Genomic DNA, 24,037 nt, shown 5'->3' with positions numbered 1-24,037 from the left:
AGACCACCTATTAAGATGTCAAGTGCTGTCTCAGTCTTAGCCCCATCTTTCTTGAGACTCCTGTGCTATGAGAGCGAAGTGGTGGAAGAAGAGAATGCACAGGCTGAAGCACAAGAGAAGAAAGATGAGGCAGAGGTCCAAGTAAACCAGCCTGTGCACCCACGAAGTCTGCAGGAGCAGAAGTGAGGGATGCTGAAGGCTGGGACACTGGAACAAGTTGTTGGACTGTATGCTGCTGTCGGTAATAAGTCTCAGTAGACCTGGAACATCACCTCACCACGATCACCTGGGAAAATGACTGCCTTTCTTACAACCAAAACAGTCCCGCTGGCCCTCTGCCCTGGACCTTTGGCACACTGGACTAGTTTTATTCTCTCTTGTGGCCAAGTGTAACTCGTGTACAATAAATCCTCTTTCAGAGAACTGAAAAAAAAAAGGATGTCAAACCCTTCTTGTTCTATTTTCATTTTTGTTGTTGTGACACACATCTCGATGAACAGCAACTTAAGGGGGAAAAGATTATTGGAATTACAATTTTAATTTCCAGGAAATCAAGGCAGGAACTCAAGAAGCTAGTGATACATTGTGCATACAATCTCCAGAGCTCAGGACAGGTAGAAAGAATGAATCAGACCTTAAAGGAGATCTAACCAAATTACCCCTAGAAACTGGTGGTATCTGGGTGTCCTTCCTTCCCTTCACCCACCCCCCATGAGTCAGGAACACCCCCTACTTAAGGGGAGTGACTGTTGATGAGATAATGTTTGAAAGAACTTCTCCAATCCTTCTAAATACTAGAGCAGACCCACTAACAGAGATCTCTAATCATGCTATTTTTAAATCAATTAAGGCACTTCAGAAAGTCCAAATTGGTCTCCACACTTATGTTCAACATTTGCAGAAACTGCCACAGGTCAACCCCCATTGATTCCAACCTGGTGACCTGGTCTTATCAAAAGACATCAGAAGGAAGCTTTAACACCTCACTGGGAAGGGCCTTACATCATGATCCTGACCACACCCATGGCTATACAGCTTGGTGAGCTCTGAACTTGGATCCACCATTCCTACTTGAAGTTCAATCCCTGAAAACACTGGAACCCAGAGCATCGATGGATCATCAGGCCACACGCTGAGGACCCAATAAAGACTAATTGCTGATGGCTCACCTTGATCCTCTTTTCTTGCTTGTTAAATCTGATGTTATATCAAAACATAAGGCCTATAAAACCAGGAAACTATAGCCCAAGGACATGGAGACATTCAGTCACTAAAACAGGCAAAATATTGCTGATTGTGACCACCACTCTCACCATGAATCTCCCTGGTGTAAAATAGACATCTGCCATTTATAGCCAGGCCCTGGGATGCCAGGGTCTAGGCTCGCCACTGGGTGTCTATAAAGAGAACATCTTGTATATTACATGGGTGCACCACCTGTCAATTAAGAAGCCTATAGCCTATGGCTTAGGCAGGAAATAGAAGGTGGGACATGGGAGGAGAAAGAATTCTGGGACAGAAAGAGGCAGGGAGATTCACTGGGAAGAGGTGACAAGTCAGACACATGGTACCTGAGCACAGGTAACCAGCCATGTGGCAAAATGTAGGCGAGAATAAATGGGATATTCTAGTTAGGGAAGAGCCTAGCTATATGGCCAAGGTGTTTGTAAATATATTTTGAGTCTGAGTTTTATTTGTGGGCACATGGGACTGGGAAGAAGAACTGGTGCCATTCTTCAATAGTGCCAACCTAGAAACATTGAGGAGGGAAAACTGAGGAAGATCGTATTATGCCTGTCCCACTAAGGGAGCTGAGGTACCCTACTGTTTGGATGAAAAAGAGATCTATTGTCTCTTCTGGTCTTGTGTTACTTGGGCTAAGGGCTAAGAGCCCTATAGAGCTGATGAGTACTTAGACACAAAATTTGAAAGAAATCTTAGTTGTAAGATAGCCTGCACTTGCAACCTGGTCACCATCACCTTGAAGAGACGAGACTTGCTTCCCCCTTATGCCTACTGGGGACTTAGAACATACCTGACACGCCAAGATCTAGGAACCATGTTCACCATTCAAAGGTAAGGCAAAGCATCTCTTTTTAAATCCATAGGACCTTTGGTGAAAATCCCTGAGGCTCCCCTTCCCAGCCAGTTTTCCTCTGTACCCCCTGTATCAGGGACCACAAATTTTACTTCCAAGACCCCTTCTGTAGGATACCTAGGACTCCATTCAACACTCAGATTCCTGTTCATAGACACTGTTTTGGCTACCTTTAAGTTCCTAAACAGTCCCCAGCCCGATATGAGAGAGGACTGTTGGGTCTGCCCAAAACCCTAAGCTCCCTACTGTATAGGCATAGCAACAACAGATGCCAGACCATCAAGCTGGTTTCCCTCAACAATAGCATATCATGCCCCTGAGATACTCCCCTCACCTTAGGGTATATAAGGGGAACTGGAATTTATTTTAGGTCAAAAAGATATCCCTACCTACTTGATCTTAATCTCAAGTATGTCATGATCCTGATGTGTGTGCATTTGATAAAGGTCTTTAATAGCATCAGGCTAAAAGAGAACAATCTCCTGGCTTCACCCAGAGGGTTTTGGGTTGCCTGTACTCCAGGACTTACTCCTTTCTCTCTGTTAGCCATTTTGCCATTGAGCAAAAACCTGAATTGTGCATAATGCTACATATTCTACCCCAGATTTCCTATTATGAAGATACTGCAGGATGCAGTCACAAAGGTCTCCTGCAACAACTAGGTAGTGCCCCTATTCTGATACCCACACTAGTAAGACTGGGGATAGCAGGCTCTCCTGCACATGATAGGACAGCTCTAGTCCCGGGATGCCAGCATTGTAAAAATACCTGAGAGTACAAGTTGATAAAGACTTAGCCCAGCTTCACTCAGCCACCTTCTTCCTACAAATTCAAGAAGACTCCTTAGCTGAAGTAGTCCTACAGAGTCAAAGGGCTCTAAATTTATTGTTCTTAAAAGAAGGGGGCTTATGTATGGCCCTTGGAGAGCAAGGTTGTTTATAAGTTAATCACTCTGGGGTAATCAGGGACACTCTGGTAAAAATTAGAAGTAACATCCTTGATAGGGAACAACAGAGAAAGAAAGAAAACAGAGCTGGTATGAATCCCTTTTGAATTGGTCCCCTGGGTTAACTTCACTCATCACAGCCTTGGTTGAGCACCCCCCCCCAGCCCCCGATGCTTATATTTTCTAATGATAAACTTTGAGTCCTGCATCATTAATGCCTTGATTTCCTTTATCAAGAACAGAATTTCCCCTGTTCAGTTGTTGGCCTCTAGACCTAGTCTATCAGCTTAAAGGTCAGTCAGCTCTGCTTTGTCTAGATAGCCTATATGTTGCAAATGTTGTAAATGCTGCAAATGCACCTATTCCATAGAAAAACTGGTTCTGATGCTTGCTCCCATCACAGATTTGTATTTGGAGTGTGCATTCAATAAATCATCCATTCCTTACTGAGATTGGTGTCTGAGTCGTTTGTGTGGCTATTCCTGGACCCTAATAAGGGTTCTATCATTTCACAAAGCTTTTGTATTTGGTATAATGTCGAGTATTTTACATGCATGTTGTCCAAAGACATCTTACATAAATCATCAAAGAAGACCCAAAATGCTGGGCAAAGAGTTTTCTATATTGTAAATGTCCAAAATACATAGAACTAGTGAAATCAGCAAGACCAGCCCCTGGCAGGACAATGGATAGGGCCCCTGAGAGAAGCTGATTCTGTATGCCTTCACCTCTTGGTCGTATTTACAGAAATATGAAATGCTGAGAACAGTCGTGATCTAGAATGTACCTAATACTGAGAGTTTTACCAACAGCCCTGAGCTTACAAAAAATTATGAATGGGCTTTGAACTCTAATCATGGATTCCAATAAGAGCTGGCGTTTTACAGTCCTTTCTGGGACTTCCACAATGAAGGGTCGGTAACAGTAGGGCAGAAAGTGCATGCATCCATTTAGAGTCTTCCTTTTTCTCTCCTTGGAAATTGCAGCACTGGGTGGATAAAAAGCAAGCAAGGGCCCAAAGATCGTGAGAGGATGTTTCCGGACGGACCACATTCAGAGCGCGCCTGAACGCCGCGCTTGCGCACTCAGCCAGTCGCCGCGCTGACCCTGCGGACGTGAGCTTGCCTGCCGTCTTGGCGAAACCCAGGCTCTGAGATGCGTCCCTGCCCGGCGTTTGCCAGCTCCGGGTGAGTGTGGAGGACCCCAGAAGCCTGCGTGCGAGATGGAACGAATCCCGGGGAGGGTCAGGCCTGCCCAAGTCCCGCCGAGGTTCCTGGGGATCCGAACAGGGTGCCACGACCTCGGCTCCTTGCATGTGCTTCGTCAGAGCGGTAAACTCAAAAGAGCTGAGCCCCGCGCCCCATCTCCTGGGGTCGAATCACTTATTTCCCATCTTTCACTCAGCTCTTCCCCTGCACCCCATCTTCTGGCTGCAGTCAGTGGAGCTTTCACCCTTGCCCTTCTTTTCTAGGCATGGGATATCACAGTCCCTGAACTCGGCTTGACCCCTGCAGACTCCTTACTTGCACAGCAGATGAGGCCAAACACATAGCTTCCGTCTAGGGAAAGGTGATGCATGGATGGTTCAAGGCCAAGAGAGTGGGCCATGGAGAGAAAAAGAAAAAAAAAAAAAAAAGAAAGAAAGAGGCGAAGACTGTTGTAAATGTTACCATAGATAATTCTCCAGTTGGAACTCTTAAGTTTCTCTACGGTGTTTTATTTCTTTCTTGTAATTTATTTTGTATTTTGTGATTTTCTTTTAAAGAGGTATTTGCAAAGACAGTGCTACTTTCAACCTTGAAACAACATTGGATTTTATCGATGTCAGTTTTTATAGTTACTTGGCTTAACGTTGTGTGAGCTCCTATCATGTTATAATGTCTGGATAGTCATTGAGGCACATCCATTGGTTTGTCATGTTTCACTTTAACGTGAAAATTAGCTTTTGTGTATTTTTTAAAAAGTTTAAAAAGCCAATGGGGGAAAAAAGATCAGGTGAATGGGATTTAAACCTCTAAGTCCACAGGGGGGATTGTGCTTGGAGTGTGGAAATCCCTGACCTTTTACTTATAAATAGGAAGTGAGATCACCACTTGCCACAAATGATTCTGACAAGGTAGGGTTCGCAGTAAGTGCGTATCCAATCCTAATACTAGTGATAGCTACTTGACCGCAGACCCTTTTGAGTACAGGAGCTAGAGGTAGCCAGTGCCTGTTGTTTATAATCATATAGTTGCCTTGTGTTGTTTTAGTGCGAGACTTTTTGTTTTTTTGAGAGAGGGTGGTAGTCTGTAGAATCAGTAAGTGGAAGGAGAAGTATACAAAAAGATTGGAGAAGTTCTTGAGTTCCCCACACTCAAACCCTATAGTTTGACCTTAGGCAGTTACAAGGTTTTGCCCACCAACTTCCTGGGGAGAAGCTGCCTTCCCATTCCATACTTAGTATGGAGTCAGTGCAGTACAGAGGTTTTTTTCCTCCCTTTAGCCCTTCACCAGCCCTCTCCTGGCACAGCCCATAGGAAAAAGGGAAAGCCCTTTGTTAGACATTTTCCTCTTGTGCACTATATCCATTAACACTCACTTGGTGTCTTTCTGTTTAAGAGAACACTGTTGCAGCAAGTGAAGGAAGGTTTGATTATTTAAGCTTGGCTCATTGTACTGATTGACGACCATCTTGACAGTTGTGGCTCAGCAGGAATTCAATGAATTGCCTGACAGGAATTAAATATATTTCTGAATTCTTTGCAGTCTGCTGGGTTTATGATAATTTTAATCCTCCTAACCCTTAACTCTTTGCCAACAAGTTTGCATGTTGTTCGTTTTTAGGTTTTTGTTGTTGTTGTTTGGTTTTTGTTGCTTTGTTTTGTTTTTCAAAGCTGAGAGAAATAGAAATACCCATAACCCCAACAGGTGTTTGTTGCTGGGTTATATGATATATTTTATAAATTAGTAGAGTGTTTTATGGTCTAATTGTTTTATTTCGTTATTTAAATGAATTTTTTCTTTTGACTACTAATAAGATAATTTTGCATGCATATTTTAAAATAGTTGAACCAATGGGAAGAAAACAGGACTCTATTGTGTTCCTTAGAGCTCTTGCCTGTGGGCACTTACTATGTGGTATATATTCTGCTACTTTACCTATTAAGCCAATTGGCCTGCCTGTGATCCATTGAGTTGACTTTACAGCTAATAATGAGTATGGACCTGTACATCGGAAAACACTGTTAAAAGCAACTAGTACAAAATAGTCTCTCAAATTTTATTTGTTCCTTATTCAGATTGCACAATGAGTGTATTTGGTTTTGTGTTTAAAGTGTCGCCTAGGAGAGATAATAACCATATAGGTTGACTGTTTGCCAAGTTGGTAGACAAAAGAATTCTTAGTTTCTTGTATAGCTAGACATTCTGTATACTATAATGAAAGAAGAGGTGTAGCTTCAGTTAGTTTAGTTTTTATTTTAATTGCTGGCATATTTAAGGCTAATAGAATAGTAATGGAGAAGAACCTTGTCTTTTCTGGGTGATGATACATGAGAATTGTGAAATGTTTGTTAAGTTTTAGTTTGTCTCAAAGATATGTGTACTGAGTACATCTTAGACCAGAATGACCTATTTTGAATATTGCCTGACAAAGGAACCACATTCAACAGTCTGTTCTTTGTTCATAAATACACATGTGAGTGTGCAGGATGTCAGCCTCGTTCTTTTGTACTTGTTTTTGTCAGGAAGTCTTCAACAAAGCAGAAGGGAGAAAAGAACTACATTTTGTGTGTCTGTCTAAGGAACCTAAAATATTATTACAGAAATAAGAGTCACAACATAAAATTTGGCATCTCCTATTTCTGTGTTGCTTCAGGATTTCCTGACATGTGCACATACGTTATTGCCATTCATTTGCACAGCATTGCTCCCAGTTTAAAGAATCTCAAATTCTCCTTTCTTCCTGACACACGAACTATACAGGAAAAAAAAAAATCTAGGATTAAAACTCAGGTCTTCTGGGAATATTCTCCTTGTTGATCTTAAATATTTGAGGAGAAAGAAGGAGAGCGCTTTGTGGGTTTTTATTTTTTTGTTTTTTGTTTGTTTGTTTGTTTGTTTGTTTTTGGAGACTGGATCTCATTTTATAGCTGTGGCTGTATTGGAATTCTGTAAAGCAGTATAGACTTGAACTCACAGAGATCTACTTGCTTCTGCCTGCCATCTGCCGAGTTCAAAGGCATGTGCCATCCAGCCCATTGAGAATAGTTTTAATGTTGTGTCAACCATCTAAATATAATTAAATGAAATGGTTTATGATCAGAGCATGTCTGTAGTATTGCTATAATTCAATGATAATGTCTTGTTCTTAATATTTTATATTTTTACCTTTTTTATAATCAATTTACAAATATTTATTTACTGTTAGGGCAGGAGTCTCACTAGCTGAGCCTGGCCTGAAATTGCTGAATAGCCCATATTGACCTCAAACTCACGGTCTTTCCTGTGTTTAATGTATGATGGGTAGCTTTAGAGGTGCACCACAATAACAGGGTGTTTTTTTTTTTTATAATGACAAAGCAACTTATTGGCATATCTAATAATGAAGAAAGTTGGAACTGAAAGGGTTATTGAATGTTAAAAAATAAGGTTTGGTCATTTTTCAGTATAGCTTATCAAGTTAAAAAAGTACTTTAAAAACTTGTAGAATTTTAAATATTTTTAAGACTTAAATCTGTCTAAAATTAGTTCTATGATTATAAAGAATTCATCTAAGATGGTTGTTACAGTACTTGAAAACACAAGAAAAGTACAAATTCTCCCATATTTTTAATCTTTAGCCTAAGGAAATTACTTGCTTTTATACAAATCTTAAAATTAATACTTCGTTGGTTTTGTTTGTTTAATTTTTAGAACTCTGTGGAACTTAAGAATGCCATGGAACTCATCAGGATATGCCACTGAGGAATGTGATGGCTGAAAACAACTTTAAAATGCTGAAGATTCAGCAATGTGTAGCCAACAAACTACCTAGGAACAGGCCATATATTTGCAATATCTGCTTCAAGCACTTTGAAACACCATCAAAATTAGCTAGGCATTATCTCATTCATACCGGTCAAAAGCCATTTGAATGTGATGTGTGCCATAAAAACTTTAGACAACTCGTTCATCTGGAGAGGCATCAGTTAACTCACAATCTGCCTTTCAGTTGTAATATTTGCCAACGCCACTTTAAAAATTTGAAGACATTTGTGAAGCATCAACAGCTTCACAATGAATCCTACCATAATGATGTTAAAGTCAGAAGACTGCTTGAGACCAAGCAAGAGAAGCCGGTATATGGAATGTGTAATACTTTTACTGCAGATGAGAGATGGGCACTACACCCATGCTCTAAGTCTGATGCCACATACAGCACCACGAAGAGAAGAAAGAATATCCACGCGTGTACGATCTGTGGCAAAATGTTTCCGTCACAATCAAAACTTGATAGGCACTCACTTATTCACACCGGGCAGAGGCCTTTTAAATGTGTCCTGTGCAGTAAATCTTTCCGACAGTCAACCCACTTAAAAATCCACCAACTCACACATTCAGAAGAAAGACCTTTTCAATGTTGTTTTTGTCAAAAAGGATTTAAGATTCAAAGCAAACTTCTGAAGCATAAGCAAATCCACACTAGGAATAAGACTCTTCAGAATCTTCCTTTAAAAGTAAAAAGTCCTGAGTCATGTCCCCTACCTAATAAATTAAACGCAAAGCAGGATGCTTTTGAAAGTGGTGATATGGGTGAATCTGAGGAGAATAATCCTCTTGATGTCCACTCAATTTACATTGTCCCTTTTCAGTGTTCGGAGTGTGAAGAATGTTTTGAGTCAGAGCAGATTCTCAATGGACACAAGTGTCTTCCTGCCAGAGGTGGCAGAGTTCCAAGCAGACTCAAAAGAAGCTGTAACTATAAGACCATTGTTAAAAAGCTCTTGGCTAAACTTAAACGTGCTGGGGGTAAAAAATCAGATGATCTTCAGTCAGAGAAGAAGAGAACATTTAAAAGCAACTACCTGAAAAATTGTGAACGCTCTTCTGGTAAGCCGAACATAGAACAAACTCAGAGAACATTTGTGGGTTCTCTTAGCAGACATGGTTCATACAAGACAGTTAGCAAAAAGAAGAAGAAAACTCTGGCTTTGCCATTTTCTTGGCAAAAGCAATTCCAGAGCCAAAATACGGGTAAGAGTTTGCAAGGCATCCTTACAACGGGAAGCATATTATCTATGGATGGTTCCGTCAATAATAAAGACTTGTCAATCTATGGTTCGTCAGGTGAGGAATACTTAAACTGTGACATGCTTCAGTGTGGTTTTTCAGATTCAAGTGAAAATATACATACTGGACATAAGATGTGTCCCTGTGATAAATGTGACAAAGTGTTTCCTTCTATTTCTAAGCTACAAAGGCACTATTTAATTCATACTGGACAGAGACCTTTCGACTGTAATGTTTGTGGAAAATCTTTCAGACAGTCAGCTCACTTAAAAAGGCATAAACTAACTCATATTGAAAAGATTCCTTACAGTTCTTTTTGGCGAGTGGACTTTGGAAATGTGAACCAACTTTTCATCCATCCAAGTGATGATGTTAGCTATAATGCCTCCCAACAGTGCGAGGGGCTTGGTTCCCAAAGCTGTGAAAGTTCAGAGTCCAGTCAGGTATCAGAAATTGAAGTCAAGGTAGAACCAGAGGATTTTCTTCTTGGTTCCCACTGTAGGAGCAGGCAGTCTTACCTCGCCAACGCACTGGTGGAGTCAGAGCAGAGCCATCATTGTTACAGTTACTTAGGCCGTCCTGAAAGAAGTGACGGGCTCCTTTACCAGTGCAGTGTTTGTTGTAAACATTTCCGATCTCCGTCCAAACTAGAAAGACACTATTTAATTCATGCAGGGCAGAAGCCATTTGAGTGCTCAGTCTGTGGTAAAACATTTAGACAAGCACCTCATTGGAAGAGACATCAGCTCACTCACTTTAAGGAGCGACCTCAAGAGAAAGTGGTTCTAGACTCAACTGTGTAACGGAAAACCACTAATGTGATATAATACCCCATAAGGCATTTTTGCCAAAGGCCTACATTTGGTGACTTCATAGGCAATTGCTTGCCATGCATAATCAGGAGTAAGATAAATAAAATGGGTGTTTTAGACACAGTTAAATGACTTGAGAAGGAATAGCATGGTCTGATGCCATCCATAGGACTCTAAGGTTGTCAGCATATAACTCTGGTTGTATTAAAAGCTAGGAATCCATCATGTCCAATTTGGCCTCATGTGTTGAATTACTCAAGACCTTGTGTGTCTTTGGTTTTATGCGTATCTCCCAGAAGGAGGCCAGAATTGCCATTCAGCTGCAACTAACCATCCTGCCCTATTTACTTCTACATGGAAGCGTACATTTTATTGCAAAACAGTTTTCTTACAAATTAAGAGTAATAGATATGGAAATAGGTTGGGGAAATTAAAGCATTTTACTTTTCTATAGTGGTTTCTCCCCCCCCCCACCCCTTTTTTGAGACTGGTAATTTTACCTTCTAAGACAAAAGTTTTACCCCCCCCCCCCAAATCCCAATCTAGGTTACTATTTTCCCTGAGGAATTTAAAAGTAGCAAGAAGCTGGGTTGTACCCATGTGTATTTACCATCCACTAATGTTTACATTTGCATGGTGTTTTCCAAGGGCCATTATGTCAGCAGTTGTATCTTTTTAGTTAAATGCAGTGCACCTGTTTGCTTATTAGTGGTTGACAGCAGACAGCAGTGGCCAGGGGCAAGACTTTGCTTTAACAACTCTTTGGCCATAAGAATTAAATCTCTTCTGCTAAATTCAATCAAATGGCAATAGCTATGTAGTTTCAGACTTCACTCTTCTGTGAAAGACACTAATGTTACAGTATTTTTTTTTTTTGACCTTCGTTGTTCCTTCAGTTAGCAAAAGTCCCTATACAGGAATATGGTGCTTAGAAAGCTCAAGGCAGTATTTGTTTCTAAACAGTATTGTCATGACTTGACAAAATATTTCATTTAATCCTAATATGAAAGAAATGACCTAGTCACGAGTCCTTCACATTTGTGGCAGTTTGTAAAATCTTTGACTAACATTTTTTCGCAATAAAAAGGTCAACTGTTTTGTTTCTAAGGTGAAAAGAAACAGGTGGATATTTCACATGCTTAAATATAGTGAAAAGCCCTCTGTTGGAAGTATGGGTGATGGAGTAATTGTAAGTTTTGATCATGGTGTAAGAGCTGTACTTTGTGAGGGGAAGGAAGGAGGAAAGCTTTCGCCCCAAGTGAGCCTTAAGAAACTTGGATATAATTTACACAGATGAAATGTGACGGTATGAGTAAAATATCCAGATGATAAATAAATGTGCCTATTCTGAAGTAGAGAATCTGTCTAAAGAGGAGAGCCGCATGCTCCAAGGAATAGCTTCTGTTTCTTTAAGACTTGAGGTATGTGTTTCCTGCGCAAACAAGTGGCTCACAGAACCGAATGCACAGAACTCTTAAGGATGCATCTGTTGGTTAAAAGCAAAGCATAAATCGTTCATGTTTTCCAAGAGTAAAAGTTCAAGAGTTATTTAGTGTGTGAAATTGTGGATTTGGGCATTTCTTTAAGTAATTTATATAATTTTATTTGAAAAGAAATGCCTGATGTGTTTCTTTCCCCCCTAGACAGGGAAAGTTCTGAATGTTGTGCTTGTATGACCATGAGTCTTTGCCTGAGTGATAAGATACATTTTTTTTGGCTCATGCCTTTTGAAGCTGTTTCATATTGAAAGTTGAAATATTGTAAAAATTTTGTCAAGAGATGTATTGTAGTGCTCTTTGAAGTACCTGTAACAAAAAAAACTTACCTTTATTACCATTGCAAGCTTCTTATGGGAATTGTAGGAGTGGAAATAAAATATGAATTTATGTTAAGATAAACATGTTAAATGATGGTTTGCTGCATGCTAGAACTGTACTTACTGAGTCAATTATTTTGATTTTTTTAAAAAAATAAACTTTATAAATATCTTTTAAGAGAACTAGAGATTTTGTTTGGTGATTCCAGGTTTTGATTAGCTAAGTTAGGACAATTTACTGTCCATGTTTCATGCTGCAATAGTGTCTGATTTAATATATATGTTATATGTTAATGGAAAGTAGATGATGGTTAACATTCTTGAAAGTCTCACATTGCAGAATAAAGTTTCAAATTACACAGTTTGCATTTTTTAAAGGAAAAAAAAATCACATAATATTTAAATAAGCCACCAGTGCCAAACACTTTATACACTGAGCTTACATGCCTATCTAGACATACAGTTCATTACTTAAAGATTTCTTCTTAGTTGTGTATATATCTGTATGTGGGTTTGTGGGTGTGAGTGCAGGTAAACATGGAGGACAGGACAGAGCATTAAGCCCTCTGGAGCTGGATTTCCAGTAGTGTGATCTTAGCTCCTCCACCATCTCTCCAGCCTCATATCTATTATTTGTGATCTCTCTTTATCACTTCTGAAAGAATGGTATTCCATTGCTTCTCATATGACCTACCTGTTCTTTGACTTTGTCATATGACTCTACCCTTCTCTTTGACTTTGTAGTAATAGAATTGCCTTTTTCAGTATAATACCACGATTCTTCCTGCATCTGTCTTGTCTGTCCAGGGTTAGCTTAAATTAGATACATATTCACTCTCATCAAAGAAACAGCTGAGTCAGGCTTTATTCCTTTCTATTTCCTTAATAGTTGTTGGGTGGGGGGCCTAAAATTAATGCAGGAAAATGTAGATTGTGTTATGTGTTATGTAAAACAGCACATCAGAAGGAAAGATCCTTTAGGGCAGATCAACAGGCTTTAGGCTTTGAAGTAAAGGGATCTTACAAGAATACTTTGTTAGAAATACTTGCAGGATCTGTTTTATGATGTTGAATCATGTCTACCTTTAGAAGCTGCAGGAAGAGAGAGCAGTTAATCCCTATCTTGTGATTTCTTGTCAGTTAGGAGAGCTTTGAATTTCCATAGTACGTGGAATTCTCTTCACACTGGGGGAAACAAGAAAACAACTAGAAAGAACAGTGGAGCAATGGTATTAAATAGGATACACACTGGCGAGCTGCTGCCGTTCTCAAAGATGAGCTTGGTTTCCCTGAGAGCCTTTTTGACTTACCCAGGCTTTCGGGTCTCTGCTTCCACTGCTTACGAGGCATGTTAACTCTCTGTTACTGTGAATATGGGCCTGAAATGAACACCTTCAAAAAAGGACAAGTTTACTGTGGCCCTGAGTCTTGGAAGCTTTAGCCCTATGTAGTGTGGCGAGTTAGTTGCTTGTCTTGGGGCCTGTGAGAAGGTGATACATAGTAACAGGAAGAATGTGGCTGAACACATGTCTCACCCTTGGGCTGGTGCAAAGTAAAACAGAGTAAGCACAAGAGACACTGTCCTACAGTTGTTCAAAGGCCCAACTCAACCTTAAATGTCATATTAGACCCCGTCTCTTGAAGGTTCCCATCACCTAATGGTACCAAGCTGAGGACCTGTTGTTAATGTTAGGCCTTGGGGCAATATTCCAGATGTAGAATGTTGTCACTGTTAGTAGTCAGTACAGTTGCCAGGCTTCATGTGCATTGGTCTTGTTATCGATGGCTGCACTGTACGTCAGGATTTCTGATTGACTAGATTTGATCCCAAGATACATTTACATAGGTTAGCTGCTGCTGTCTTGAGACTGTATTTTAGAAATACAGAGGTGAACTGCTTGCTTCTGGAAAGAAAAAAGGAATATCTTTTTAATGCTTAATACAGTATCTGGAAAACACATTCTCTAATGCAACTTGTGTGTAAGATGGAAGTTAGGGAAGAGTTTAACTCAAGCATGTATCTCTAGATATTTTGATTTTTCTTTTTACTGAAAAGGCACCTATAATACACAATCCAAGCAGCACAGAGATTTCTAAAGCAAGTCAAGTCTCAAAAGGGAAAATGTCTACATATATTGTATTTACATATACAAGACATCCTTGGTGGAGAAGAAAAGGCCGACCTGTGCAGTTCATCTTGGGAAACCCACGGTGGAAATTGAAGAAGAGGAACTGGGAGAACACTGGCTCCTCTCGTAGTCTTGGCTCCCTTCCCTTGGGTTTGCAAATGGTTTGACAGTCTTCAGATAGAATTAGTGGGGTGTGCTCACCAACTGGAGGAAACAGGGTACGCAAGTGGCAGGATGAAGGCTGCTGCCCCACCTACCTCCACACTGCTGCCCCAGCCCTTGGCTGAATACTGCAGCTCAGCATGTGTGAGCCTGTGTATGCACATGCTGCAGCCAGCCCCAAAGGAAACAGTGCTTGATCTGGCCAAACAATGGCCAGATAAATTCTCTCTGGATCTGTAGCCTCATTTAGACCGTTTGCTATACTTTCACAGGATGAATTTGCCTTTGATTATGTTGAGATCAAAGCCAAATCATGCAGTCCATACTCTCCACTCACAAATGTCTCTACGCTTTCTGTCATCTTTCTCAGAATGTTCCTCCACCTTCTGCCTCACCCTCTTTTAGAATCTTCAGTTGTTCCCTTTTTCTTGATGTCTAGTTTTTTACTTCTCCATTGGTTCTTTTTTTTTTAACTTTTTTTACAGTCCACTCATTACCCCACTCCTGATCCTCCTTCCCATAGCTCCTCATCCCATTTCTCTTTCTCCGTCTCCAAGAGGATATGCACCCCAACCCCCCACCAGGCCTTCCCACTTTATGAGGCCTCAAATCTCTCGAGGGTTAGGCGCAGTCTTCTCCCACTGAGGCCAAACCAGGCAGTCCTCTGCTGTATATGTGTCAGGGCTGGGGTGCCTTGGACCAGCATGCTGCCTGTGTGCTGCCTGATTGGTGGATCAGTGTCTGAGAGATGTCAAGGGACTGGGTCAACTGAGACTAATGGTCTTCCTATGGAGTTGCCCTCCTCAGCTTATTCCAGCCTTTTCCAAACTCAACCACAGCCCCCCCCCCCCCCCCCAGTCCATTGGTTGAATGTAAGTATCTGTGTCTGTCACAGTCAGCTGCTTGTTGGGCCTCTCAGAGGACAACCATGCTAGACTCATGTCTGCAAGCACACCATAGCATCAGCAATAGTGTCAGGTCTTAGAGCCTCTCCTTGAGATGGGTCCCAAGTTGGGCCAGTTCTTTTACCTCTAAATAACAGACTTTTTAAAAAGGCCATCAATCTTAATGATGCTTTTGGCTGTAAGTAACAAGTCACCTGCCTCTACCTGCTTTAACAATAAGACTTACTGGTTTCCATGTTTTGAATTCCCTGACTTAGACAACTGTAGAGTTGTCTAATCACATTCTTGAATCGGTTCTGCTTTCTTCTCTCTGCTCTGCCTTTCATGGTGACAGACTATTTTCCTTATAATTTTAGAATGCTTTGTAATATACCTCAACTCCTTCATGGTAGGGAGAGTAGGGTAGGATATGAGTGATAGATCCTCCTCACAAGAGCAAAGTACAACTTTCTGAGAATCACAGCATACCTTACCTCTGCCATCTGCCTCCTATGCATATATATGAACCAACCACAGACACAGAAAGACTTGGTAGGTAGGATTGCCTCCATTTGTACTACCATTGCATATATTAGGATGATATGGAAACTGGTGAGGTTTGAAGGTGTATTTGGAGAAAAGAAATTGGGACAATCAGCATCATCCTTGTACCTAGCTTAAAAAGAGGTTATGGGGATCGAGAAATAGTCCACTGGATAAAAGATGGATAAAAGGATTAGCTAAGCAAGCCCAAGTATCTGAGTTTGGATCCCAACCAGCCACAAAAGCTGAACATGCACACCTGTGTAGCCCCCAGCACTGAGGCGTGGAGATGGCTGCATCCTGGGGACTAAATTGGTGTCCAGCCAGTGCAGTTCAAAAAGCAATCACCAAGCCAGGCGTTGGTGGCACACACCTTTAATCCCAGCACTCAGGAGGCAGAGGCAGGCGAATTTCTGAGTTCGGGGCCAGCCTGGTCTACAGAGTGAGTTTCAGGACAGCCAGAGCTACACAGAGAAACCCTGTCTCGAAAAACCAGAAAACAAAAACAAAACAAAAACAAAAAGCAATCACCAGATTAAGTAAGAGTTTCAAAAACTATGGTAGAACATGATAGAGAAAGATACCTGACGTTGACCACTGGTCTTCACATGCACCTGTATGGTCACAGCATGCACCCTCACATGCACAGAATACATCGCATACATGCAAACATGCAAGGGGGAACCAGGTTATGAAGATGTCATTTTTCTAGCTACTGCCATACTCCTCTCTTCCCACTTTATGATTAGAACTGGAATGTATCCCATCCTTACTGCCTCCTGGGCCTCCTCACTCACTCACTCACTGATTAGTCTTAGATTGCCTGCTATCTCCCATCCCCACTACATTCCTTGTGATCTGCCCTCTCCATAGCTATTGAGTAGGTATTGTTATTTACAAGGACATCCTCTCCTGCACTGTGATCTGGGGCAAACTGTGACTGATGCAGCACATCGATCAGGCATGATTTCTCCAAACCTGTTAGCCTATTCTGTCTCTCATTTGAGTCACACAAATTGACTCCGGTAAACCCTGACCTAAGGAGGTGATCGGAGTAGATGCTTGTACTTGATTCAGATTGAACACAGATATTCTCCACGTTACTGTTGTGAACTAAAGTTCTGTGAACTGGTCATTAAGTCAAAACAGAATTGGAAGAGGCCAAATCAGAGTCATGGAGAAATGGAACCAGAACCTTCATAACTAAGCACCTGATACCTATGTTGACACTAGTCTTTTTATTCATTCTGAAGATGTCATTTTTCTAGCTACTGCCATACTTTTCTCTTCCCACTTTGACTAGGTCAACTTTAATTTTATTTTTTCTACAACAAAATTTCCCAACATATGTTGATCTCTAAAATTCTTTATCGCCCAGTTGGTGGTGTTTGTGAAATTCTTGTCATATTATTTCACTGAAGCATTTAACACCAATAACATTTTTGCCTTCTTTCCTTCTTTGCACTTCTTTCCTGATTCTTTTTTTTTTGAGAACATGTTATAGAAAACGTGTAAAGCAAAGGAAAAGATTTATTATACATTATATATTATATTATCTCAACCTTTCTGTCAAAATTTAGACAAGTGAGACTGAACAAGGAGAGCTAAAGATGGCTCCGCAGTTAAAAGCCCTTGCTGCTCTTCCGAAAGACTTGAGTTTGAATTCCAGCATCATCACAGATGTTTCCCAATCCTTCAGCTCCAGGGAATCTGGCTCCCCTTCTAGCTTCAACAGGCAACTGCATACACATTCTTATACACATATGTACATATGTACATACATAAATATATCAGTATAAATATTTTTTTACTGTTGACTTTTTATTAAGTTATTTATTTACATTTCATCTAATTCTCAGCTTCACCTCCAGCCCTTCCTCTCAGTCCCTCCCTCTCACCAACCCTCCCGCCACACCTCCTCCCCTTCTCAGAAAAGGGGAGTCCTCCTATGGATATTAACCAGCCTTGGCTTATCAAGTTCCAGTAAGATTAGGCTCATCTTCTATTGAGGCTAGACAAGGCAACCAAGTTAGAGGAAAGGATCCAGTAGTAGGCAATTTAGTCAGAGGCAGCCCTTGCTCTGCTGTTCCACATGAATACCCAGCTGTACAACTGTTACATACATGTGCAGAGGGCCACTCATGTTCTCTGGTTGGCAGTTCAGTCTCTGAGCCCCTGTTAACCCAGGTTAGTTGATTCTGTAGGTTTTCTTGTGGTGCCCTTGACCCTCTGGCTCCTTCAATCCATCCTCCCCACTCTTCCACAGGATTCCCCAAGTTCCACCAAATGTTTGGCATTGTGTCTCTGCATCAGTTTCTATCAGTTGCTAGGCAAAGCCTCTCTGATAACATTTATGCTAGACTCCTGTCAGCAAGTATAGCAGAATATGTTTAATAGTATAAGGAGTGGGCTCCCTCTCATGACTTGGGTCTTAAGATGGGTCAGTCATTGTTTAGTCCTTCCTTCAAATTCTGCTCCACCTTTTACCCCTGCACATCTTGTAGGCAGGACAAATTGTGAGTCTAAGGTTTTGTGACTGAGTTGGGTTCCCAGTCTTTCCACTGGAAGTCTTGCCTGGTTACAGGATGTAGTGGCTATTCCTGGTTGTCAACTTGACAATATTTGGAATGAACTACAATCCGGAATTGGAAGGCTCACCAGTGACCCTTATCTGGAGGCTTGGAGATCCTTATCTGGATCTTGGTTTGAAGATCTTGAGCCATAGTGGCTATGGATTCCAGAAGATTGAATCTCCGAGTTAAGGAACACACCTTTAATCTGGGCTATGCCTTTCATCTGGGATTAAAGGTGTGGTGGAACACACCTTTAATCTGGGCTACACCTTTTGCTGGAGACAATATAAGGACATTGGAAGAAGGGAGTCTAGCTCTTGCTATTGCTCCTTCGCCTGCTTGCTGCGTGAGACTGAGTAACTGCTAGATCCTTGGACTTCCATTCACAGCTGCGACTGAACAATTGTTGGGAATTGGGCTGCCGACTGTAAGTCATCAATAAATTCCTTTACTATTTAGAGACTATCCATAAGTTCTGTGACTCTAGAGAACCCTGACTAATACAGAAGTTGGTACCAGGAGTGGTTCTAGAGTAACAGAAGTACAAGGATGAATCTTTTAAAATTCTGGAATTGGCTTGTTGATCCACCAGCACTTTCAACTATTGAAACCTCTCCAGATTCTCTCCCTCCTGGGAGCTCAGAGAATTTTGAAGACCCATGGTTGAAACTATATTCCGAACTTAAAGAAGCTAATGCCCTTGATTTTCTTAATGAATTAGGTGATTCAGTGCACAAAGCTTTCTACAAGATGGGGAAAAAATCGAAAAATGATTTTACTGGCTGGCTGCTCTTAGTATCTGTGGAAAAAATGATGAATGAAAGGAAGGAGTTGTGTGATAAAATCGAAAGGCTCCAGACACAAGTAAACAATCTAAAAGTTGCTAAGTGTGTCCTTGAGGAGAATCTTCTCTCTTGTAGCAATAGAGCTCAAGTTGCAGAAAATCAAACAGAAACTCTCATTGTAAGGCTGGCTGAACTACAGCGAAAATTCAAGTCTCAGCCTCAGAGTGTGTCGACAGTTAAAGTAAGGGCTCTAATTGGCAAAGAATGGGATCCTACAACATGGGACGGGGATGTGTGGGAAGACCATGTTGAAGCTGAGAATTTTGAATCTTCAGATTCTCAAGGGTTTGTCCCACCTGAGGAAGTAGTACCCTCAGCCCCACCCCTTGAAATAATGCCTTCGCCACATGAGGAAATTAATTTTGCAGAGTCTGATAAACCAGCAATGACTTTCACTACTGATGTTTCTCAAGGCCCACCAATAGTTTCTTCTAGACCTGTAACCAGACTCAAAGCAAAACAGGCTTCTAGAGGGGAGGTAGAAAGTGTAGTCCATGAGGAAATTCGCTACACTACTAAGGAGCTTAATGAGTTTGCTAATTCATTCAAGCAGAAACCTGGTGAATATGTGTGGGAATGGATTTTAAGGGTGTGGGATAAGGGTGGAAGGAACATAAAACTAGAGCAGGCTGAGTTTATTGACATGGGTCCTCTGAGTAGAGATTCTAGGTTTAATACGGAAGCTCGCATAGTTAAAAAAGGTGTCAAAAGTTTGTTTGAATGGTTGGCTGAGGTGTTTATCAAAAGATGGCCTACTGGAAATGACTTGGAGATGCCTGATATTCCGTGGCTTAGTGTTGATGAAGGGATTTTAAGACTTAGGGAAATTGCAATGCTAGAGTGGATATATTGTGTAAAGCATAATTGTCCACAATGGGAAGGTCCAGAAGATATGCCTTTCACTAGCTCTATAAGACGCAAATTGGTGAGAGGGGCACCAGCACATTTGAAGGGTTTTGTTCTTTCCCTTTTCCTTGTGCCAGATCTTAGCATTGGAGATGCTTCTGCTCAATTAGATGAATTAAATTCACTGGGTTTAGTTGGATTCCGAGGTAACAAGGGCCAGGTGGCAGCATTGAATCGCCGGAGACAAGGTGATTCTAGTTATTATAATGGACAGCGTAGACAAAAGAATGTTTATAATAACATACCCAGTAATGGTCAGCACAGGAGAGGTGAAATTTATAATGGCATGACTCGGTTGGACCTTTGGTACTGGCTAACCAATCATGGTGTTTCCAGGAATGAAATACATAGGAAGCCTACTGCATATTTGTTTGATCTGTATAAGCAGAAAAATTCTCAAACAAATGAAAGAAAGGCTACATTAGATCGTGGTAAACAGCCAAATGAAAGAAAGGCTACATTAGATCGTGGTAAGCAGCAATCTCGGCCAGTGAATCAATTTCCAGACTTGAGACAGTTTGCAGATCCAGAACCCCTTGAATGAAGGGGTGGCCAGGTTCCGCTGAGGAAGGATCTTGATAAGACACTCAAAGGTTTTGCTGTTACCCTTTCTCCAGTTCTTCCCCAGAGGGACCTACGGCCTTTTACAAGGGTAACTGTACACTGGGGAAAAGGAAATAATCAGACTTTTCGGGGTCTGCTGGATACTGGTTCTGAGTTGACACTGATCCCAGGGGATCCCAAGAAACATTGTGGCCCTCCAGTTAAAGTAGGGGCTTATGGAGGGCAGGTGATTAATGGAGTTTTGACTGATGTCCGACTCACGGTAGGTCCAGTAGGTCCCCGGACACATCCTGTGGTGATTTCCCCAGTTCCAGAATGTATAATTGGGATAGATATACTCAGAAATTGGCAGAATTCTCATATTGGTTCCCTGAACTGTAGAGTGAGGGCTATTATGGTTGGAAAGGCCAAATGGAAGCCTTTAGAGTTGCCTCTGCCAAAGAAAATAGTGAATCAAAAACAGTATCGTATTCCTGGAGGCATTGCAGAAATTACTGCCACTATCAAGGACTTGAAAGATGCAGGGGTGGTGGTTCCCACCACATCTCCGTTTAACTCTCCTATCTGGCCAGTGCAGAAAACAGATGGATCATGGAGAATGACAGTTGATTATCGAAAACTAAATCAGGTAGTAACTCCAATTGCAGCTGCTGTACCAGATGTAGTTTCGTTACTTGAGCAAATTAACACATCTCCTGGCACCTGGTATGCGGCTATTGATCTGGCAAATGCCTTCTTCTCAGTACCTGTCCATAAGGACCACCAGAAGCAATTTGCTTTCAGTTGGCAAGGCCAACAGTATACCTTCACAGTTTTGCCTCAAGGATATATTAACTCTCCTGCCCTGTGTCATAATTTAGTTAGAAGGGATCTTGATCATTTGGATCTTCCACAAAATATCACATTGGTGCACTATATTGATGACATTATGCTGATTGGACCAAGTGAGCAGGAAGTAGCAACCACTTTGGACTCATTGGTAACACATATGCGTATCAGAGGATGGGAAATAAATCCAACCAAAATTCAAGGACCATCTACCTCAGTGAAATTCTTAGGAGTCCAGTGGTGTGGGGCGTGCAGAGATATTCCTTCTAAGGTGAAAGATAAGTTATTGCACCTGGCCCCTCCTACAACCAAGAAAGAAGCACAACGTTTAGTGGGCCTATTTGGATTCTGGAGACAACACATCCCTCACTTGGGTGTGTTACTTAGGCCTATTTACCAAGTGACTCGGAAAGCTGCTAGCTTTGTGTGGGGCCTGGAACAGGAGAAGGCCCTTCAACAGGTCCAGGCTGCTGTGCAGGCTGCTCTACCACTTGGACCATATGACCCAGCAGACCCGATGGTACTTGAGGTATCTGTGGCTGATAGAGATGCTGTTTGGAGCCTCTGGCAGGCCCCTGTAGGTGAATCACAGAAAAGACCTTTGGGATTTTGGAGCAAAGCTCTACCATCATCTGCAGACAACTATTCTCCCTTTGAAAAACAGCTCTTGGCCTGCTATTGGGCCTTAGTGGAAACTGAACGTTTGACAATAGGACACCAAGTTACTATGCGACCTGAACTACCCATCATGAGCTGGGTACTATCAGACCCTGCAAGTCATAAAGTGGGACGCGCACAGCAGCAGTCTATTATCAAATGGAAGTGGTATATACGTGATCGGGCCAGAGCAGGTCCTGAAGGCACAAGCAAGTTACATGAAGAAGTTGCTCAAATGCCTATGGTTTCTACTCCTGTTACAATGCCATCTGCTGCCAAGCATGCACCTATAGCCTCATGGGGTGTTCCCTATGATCAACTGACCGAAGAGGAGAAGACTAGAGCCTGGTTTACTGATGGCTCTGCACGTTATGCAGGCACCACCCAGAAGTGGACAGCTGCAGCATTACAACCCCTTTCTGGGACAACCTTGAAAGACACAGGTGAAGGGAAATCTTCACAGTGGGCAGAACTTCGGGCAGTACATATGGTATTACAGTTTGTTTGCAAGAAGAAATGGCCAGATGTACGATTATACACTGACTCATGGGCTGTAGCCAATGGATTGGCTGGATGGTCAGGGACTTGGAAAGATCACAATTGGAAAATTGGTGAGAAAGACATCTGGGGAAGAAGTATGTGGATAGATCTCTCCAAATGGGCAAAGGATGTGAAGATATTTGTGTCCCATGTAAATGCTCACCAAAAGGTGACTTCAGCTGAGGAGGAGTTCAATAATCAAGTAGATAAGATGACCCGTTCTGTGGACAATCAGCCTCTCTCCCCAGCCATCCCTGTCATTGCTCAATGGGCACATGAACAAAGTGGCCATGGTGGTCGAGATGGAGGTTATGCTTGGGCTCAGCAACATGGGCTTCCACTCACCAAGGCTGACCTGGCTACAGCTGCTGCTGATTGCCAGATCTGCCAACAGCAGAAACCAACACTGAGCCCCAGATATGGCACCATTCCTCGAGGTGACCAGCCAGCAACCTGGTGGCAGGTTGACTACATTGGACCACTTCCTTCGTGGAAAGGACAGCGTTTTGTTCTTACTGGAGTAGATACTTATTCTGGTTATGGATTTGCCTTTCCTGCACGTAATGCCTCTGCTAAAACCACCATTCACGGACTGACAGAATGCCTCATCTATCGTCATGGTATTCCACACAGTATTGCTTCTGACCAAGGAACTCATTTCACAGCCAGAGAAGTACGACAGTGGGCTCACGATCATGGAATTCACTGGTCTTACCACATTCCCCATCATCCTGAAGCAGCTGGGCTGATAGAAAGATGGAATGGCCTTTTGAAGACGCAGTTACAGCGCCAATTAGGTGGTAACAGCTTGGAAGGCTGGGGCAGAGTTCTTCAGAAGGCAGTATATGCTTTGAATCAGCGCTCGATATATGGTACAGTTTCACCCATAGCCAGGATTCATGGGTCCAGGAATCAAGGGGTGGAAAACGGAATAGTTCCACTTACTATCACTCCTAGTGACCCTCTAGGAAAATTTTTGCTTCCTGTCCCCATAACTCTAGGTTCTGCTGGCTTAGAAGTTTTGGCTCCAGAGAGGGGAGTGCTCCTACCAGGAGCTACAACAAACATTTCATTGAACTGGAAGCTCAGACTTCCCCCTGGTCATTTTGGGCTTCTAATGCCCTTAAACCAACAGGCTAAAAAAGGAATAACAGTGTTAGGAGGGGTGATAGATCCAGATTACCATGGGGAAATTGGATTACCTCTTCACAATGGTGGTAAGCAAGATTATGTCTGGAGTGCAGGAGATCCCTTAGGGCGTCTCTTAGTACTACCATGTCCTGTGATTAAAGTCAATGGGAAACTACAACAGCCTAATCCAAGCAGGATGACAAAGGACGCAGACCCATCAGGAATGAAGGTATGGGTCAATCCTCCAGGAAAAGAGCCAAGACCTGCTGAGGTGCTGGCTGAAGGTGAAGGAAATACAGAATGGGTAGTAGAGGAAGGTAGTTATAAATACCAATTAAGGCCACGTAACCA

At 41.9% G+C, this 24,037-nt stretch overlaps 1 protein-coding gene across 2 annotated transcripts; it reads left to right on the top strand.

Annotated features, from left to right (window-relative positions):
- The first annotated feature begins 4,135 nt into the window (after positions 1-4,135).
- On the top strand, positions 4,136-12,112 carry Zfp770 (zinc finger protein 770). 2 transcript variants are annotated; one of them, NM_175466.4, is made up of 2 exons: positions 4,136-4,231; positions 7,941-12,107. In NM_175466.4, exon 2 carries the CDS (start codon positions 7,982-7,984, stop codon positions 10,097-10,099), a length of 2,118 nt encoding a protein of 705 aa, NP_780675.1. In that variant the 5' UTR covers positions 4,136-4,231; positions 7,941-7,981; the 3' UTR covers positions 10,100-12,107. The 2 variants fall into 2 exon arrangements, with proteins under 2 accessions (NP_780675.1, XP_011237766.1); XM_011239464.2 differs by lacking the exon at positions 4,136-4,231 and adding an exon at positions 4,254-4,613 and having other exon boundaries at positions 7,941-12,112.
- Positions 12,113-24,037: the final 11,925 nt, after the last annotated feature.

The sequence above is a fragment of the Mus musculus genome, chromosome 2, assembly GCF_000001635.26.
Source record: "Mus musculus strain C57BL/6J chromosome 2, GRCm38.p6 C57BL/6J".
Taxonomy (NCBI): Eukaryota; Metazoa; Chordata; class Mammalia; order Rodentia; family Muridae; genus Mus; species Mus musculus.
This window is presented reverse-complemented; position numbering and strand designations above follow the sequence as displayed.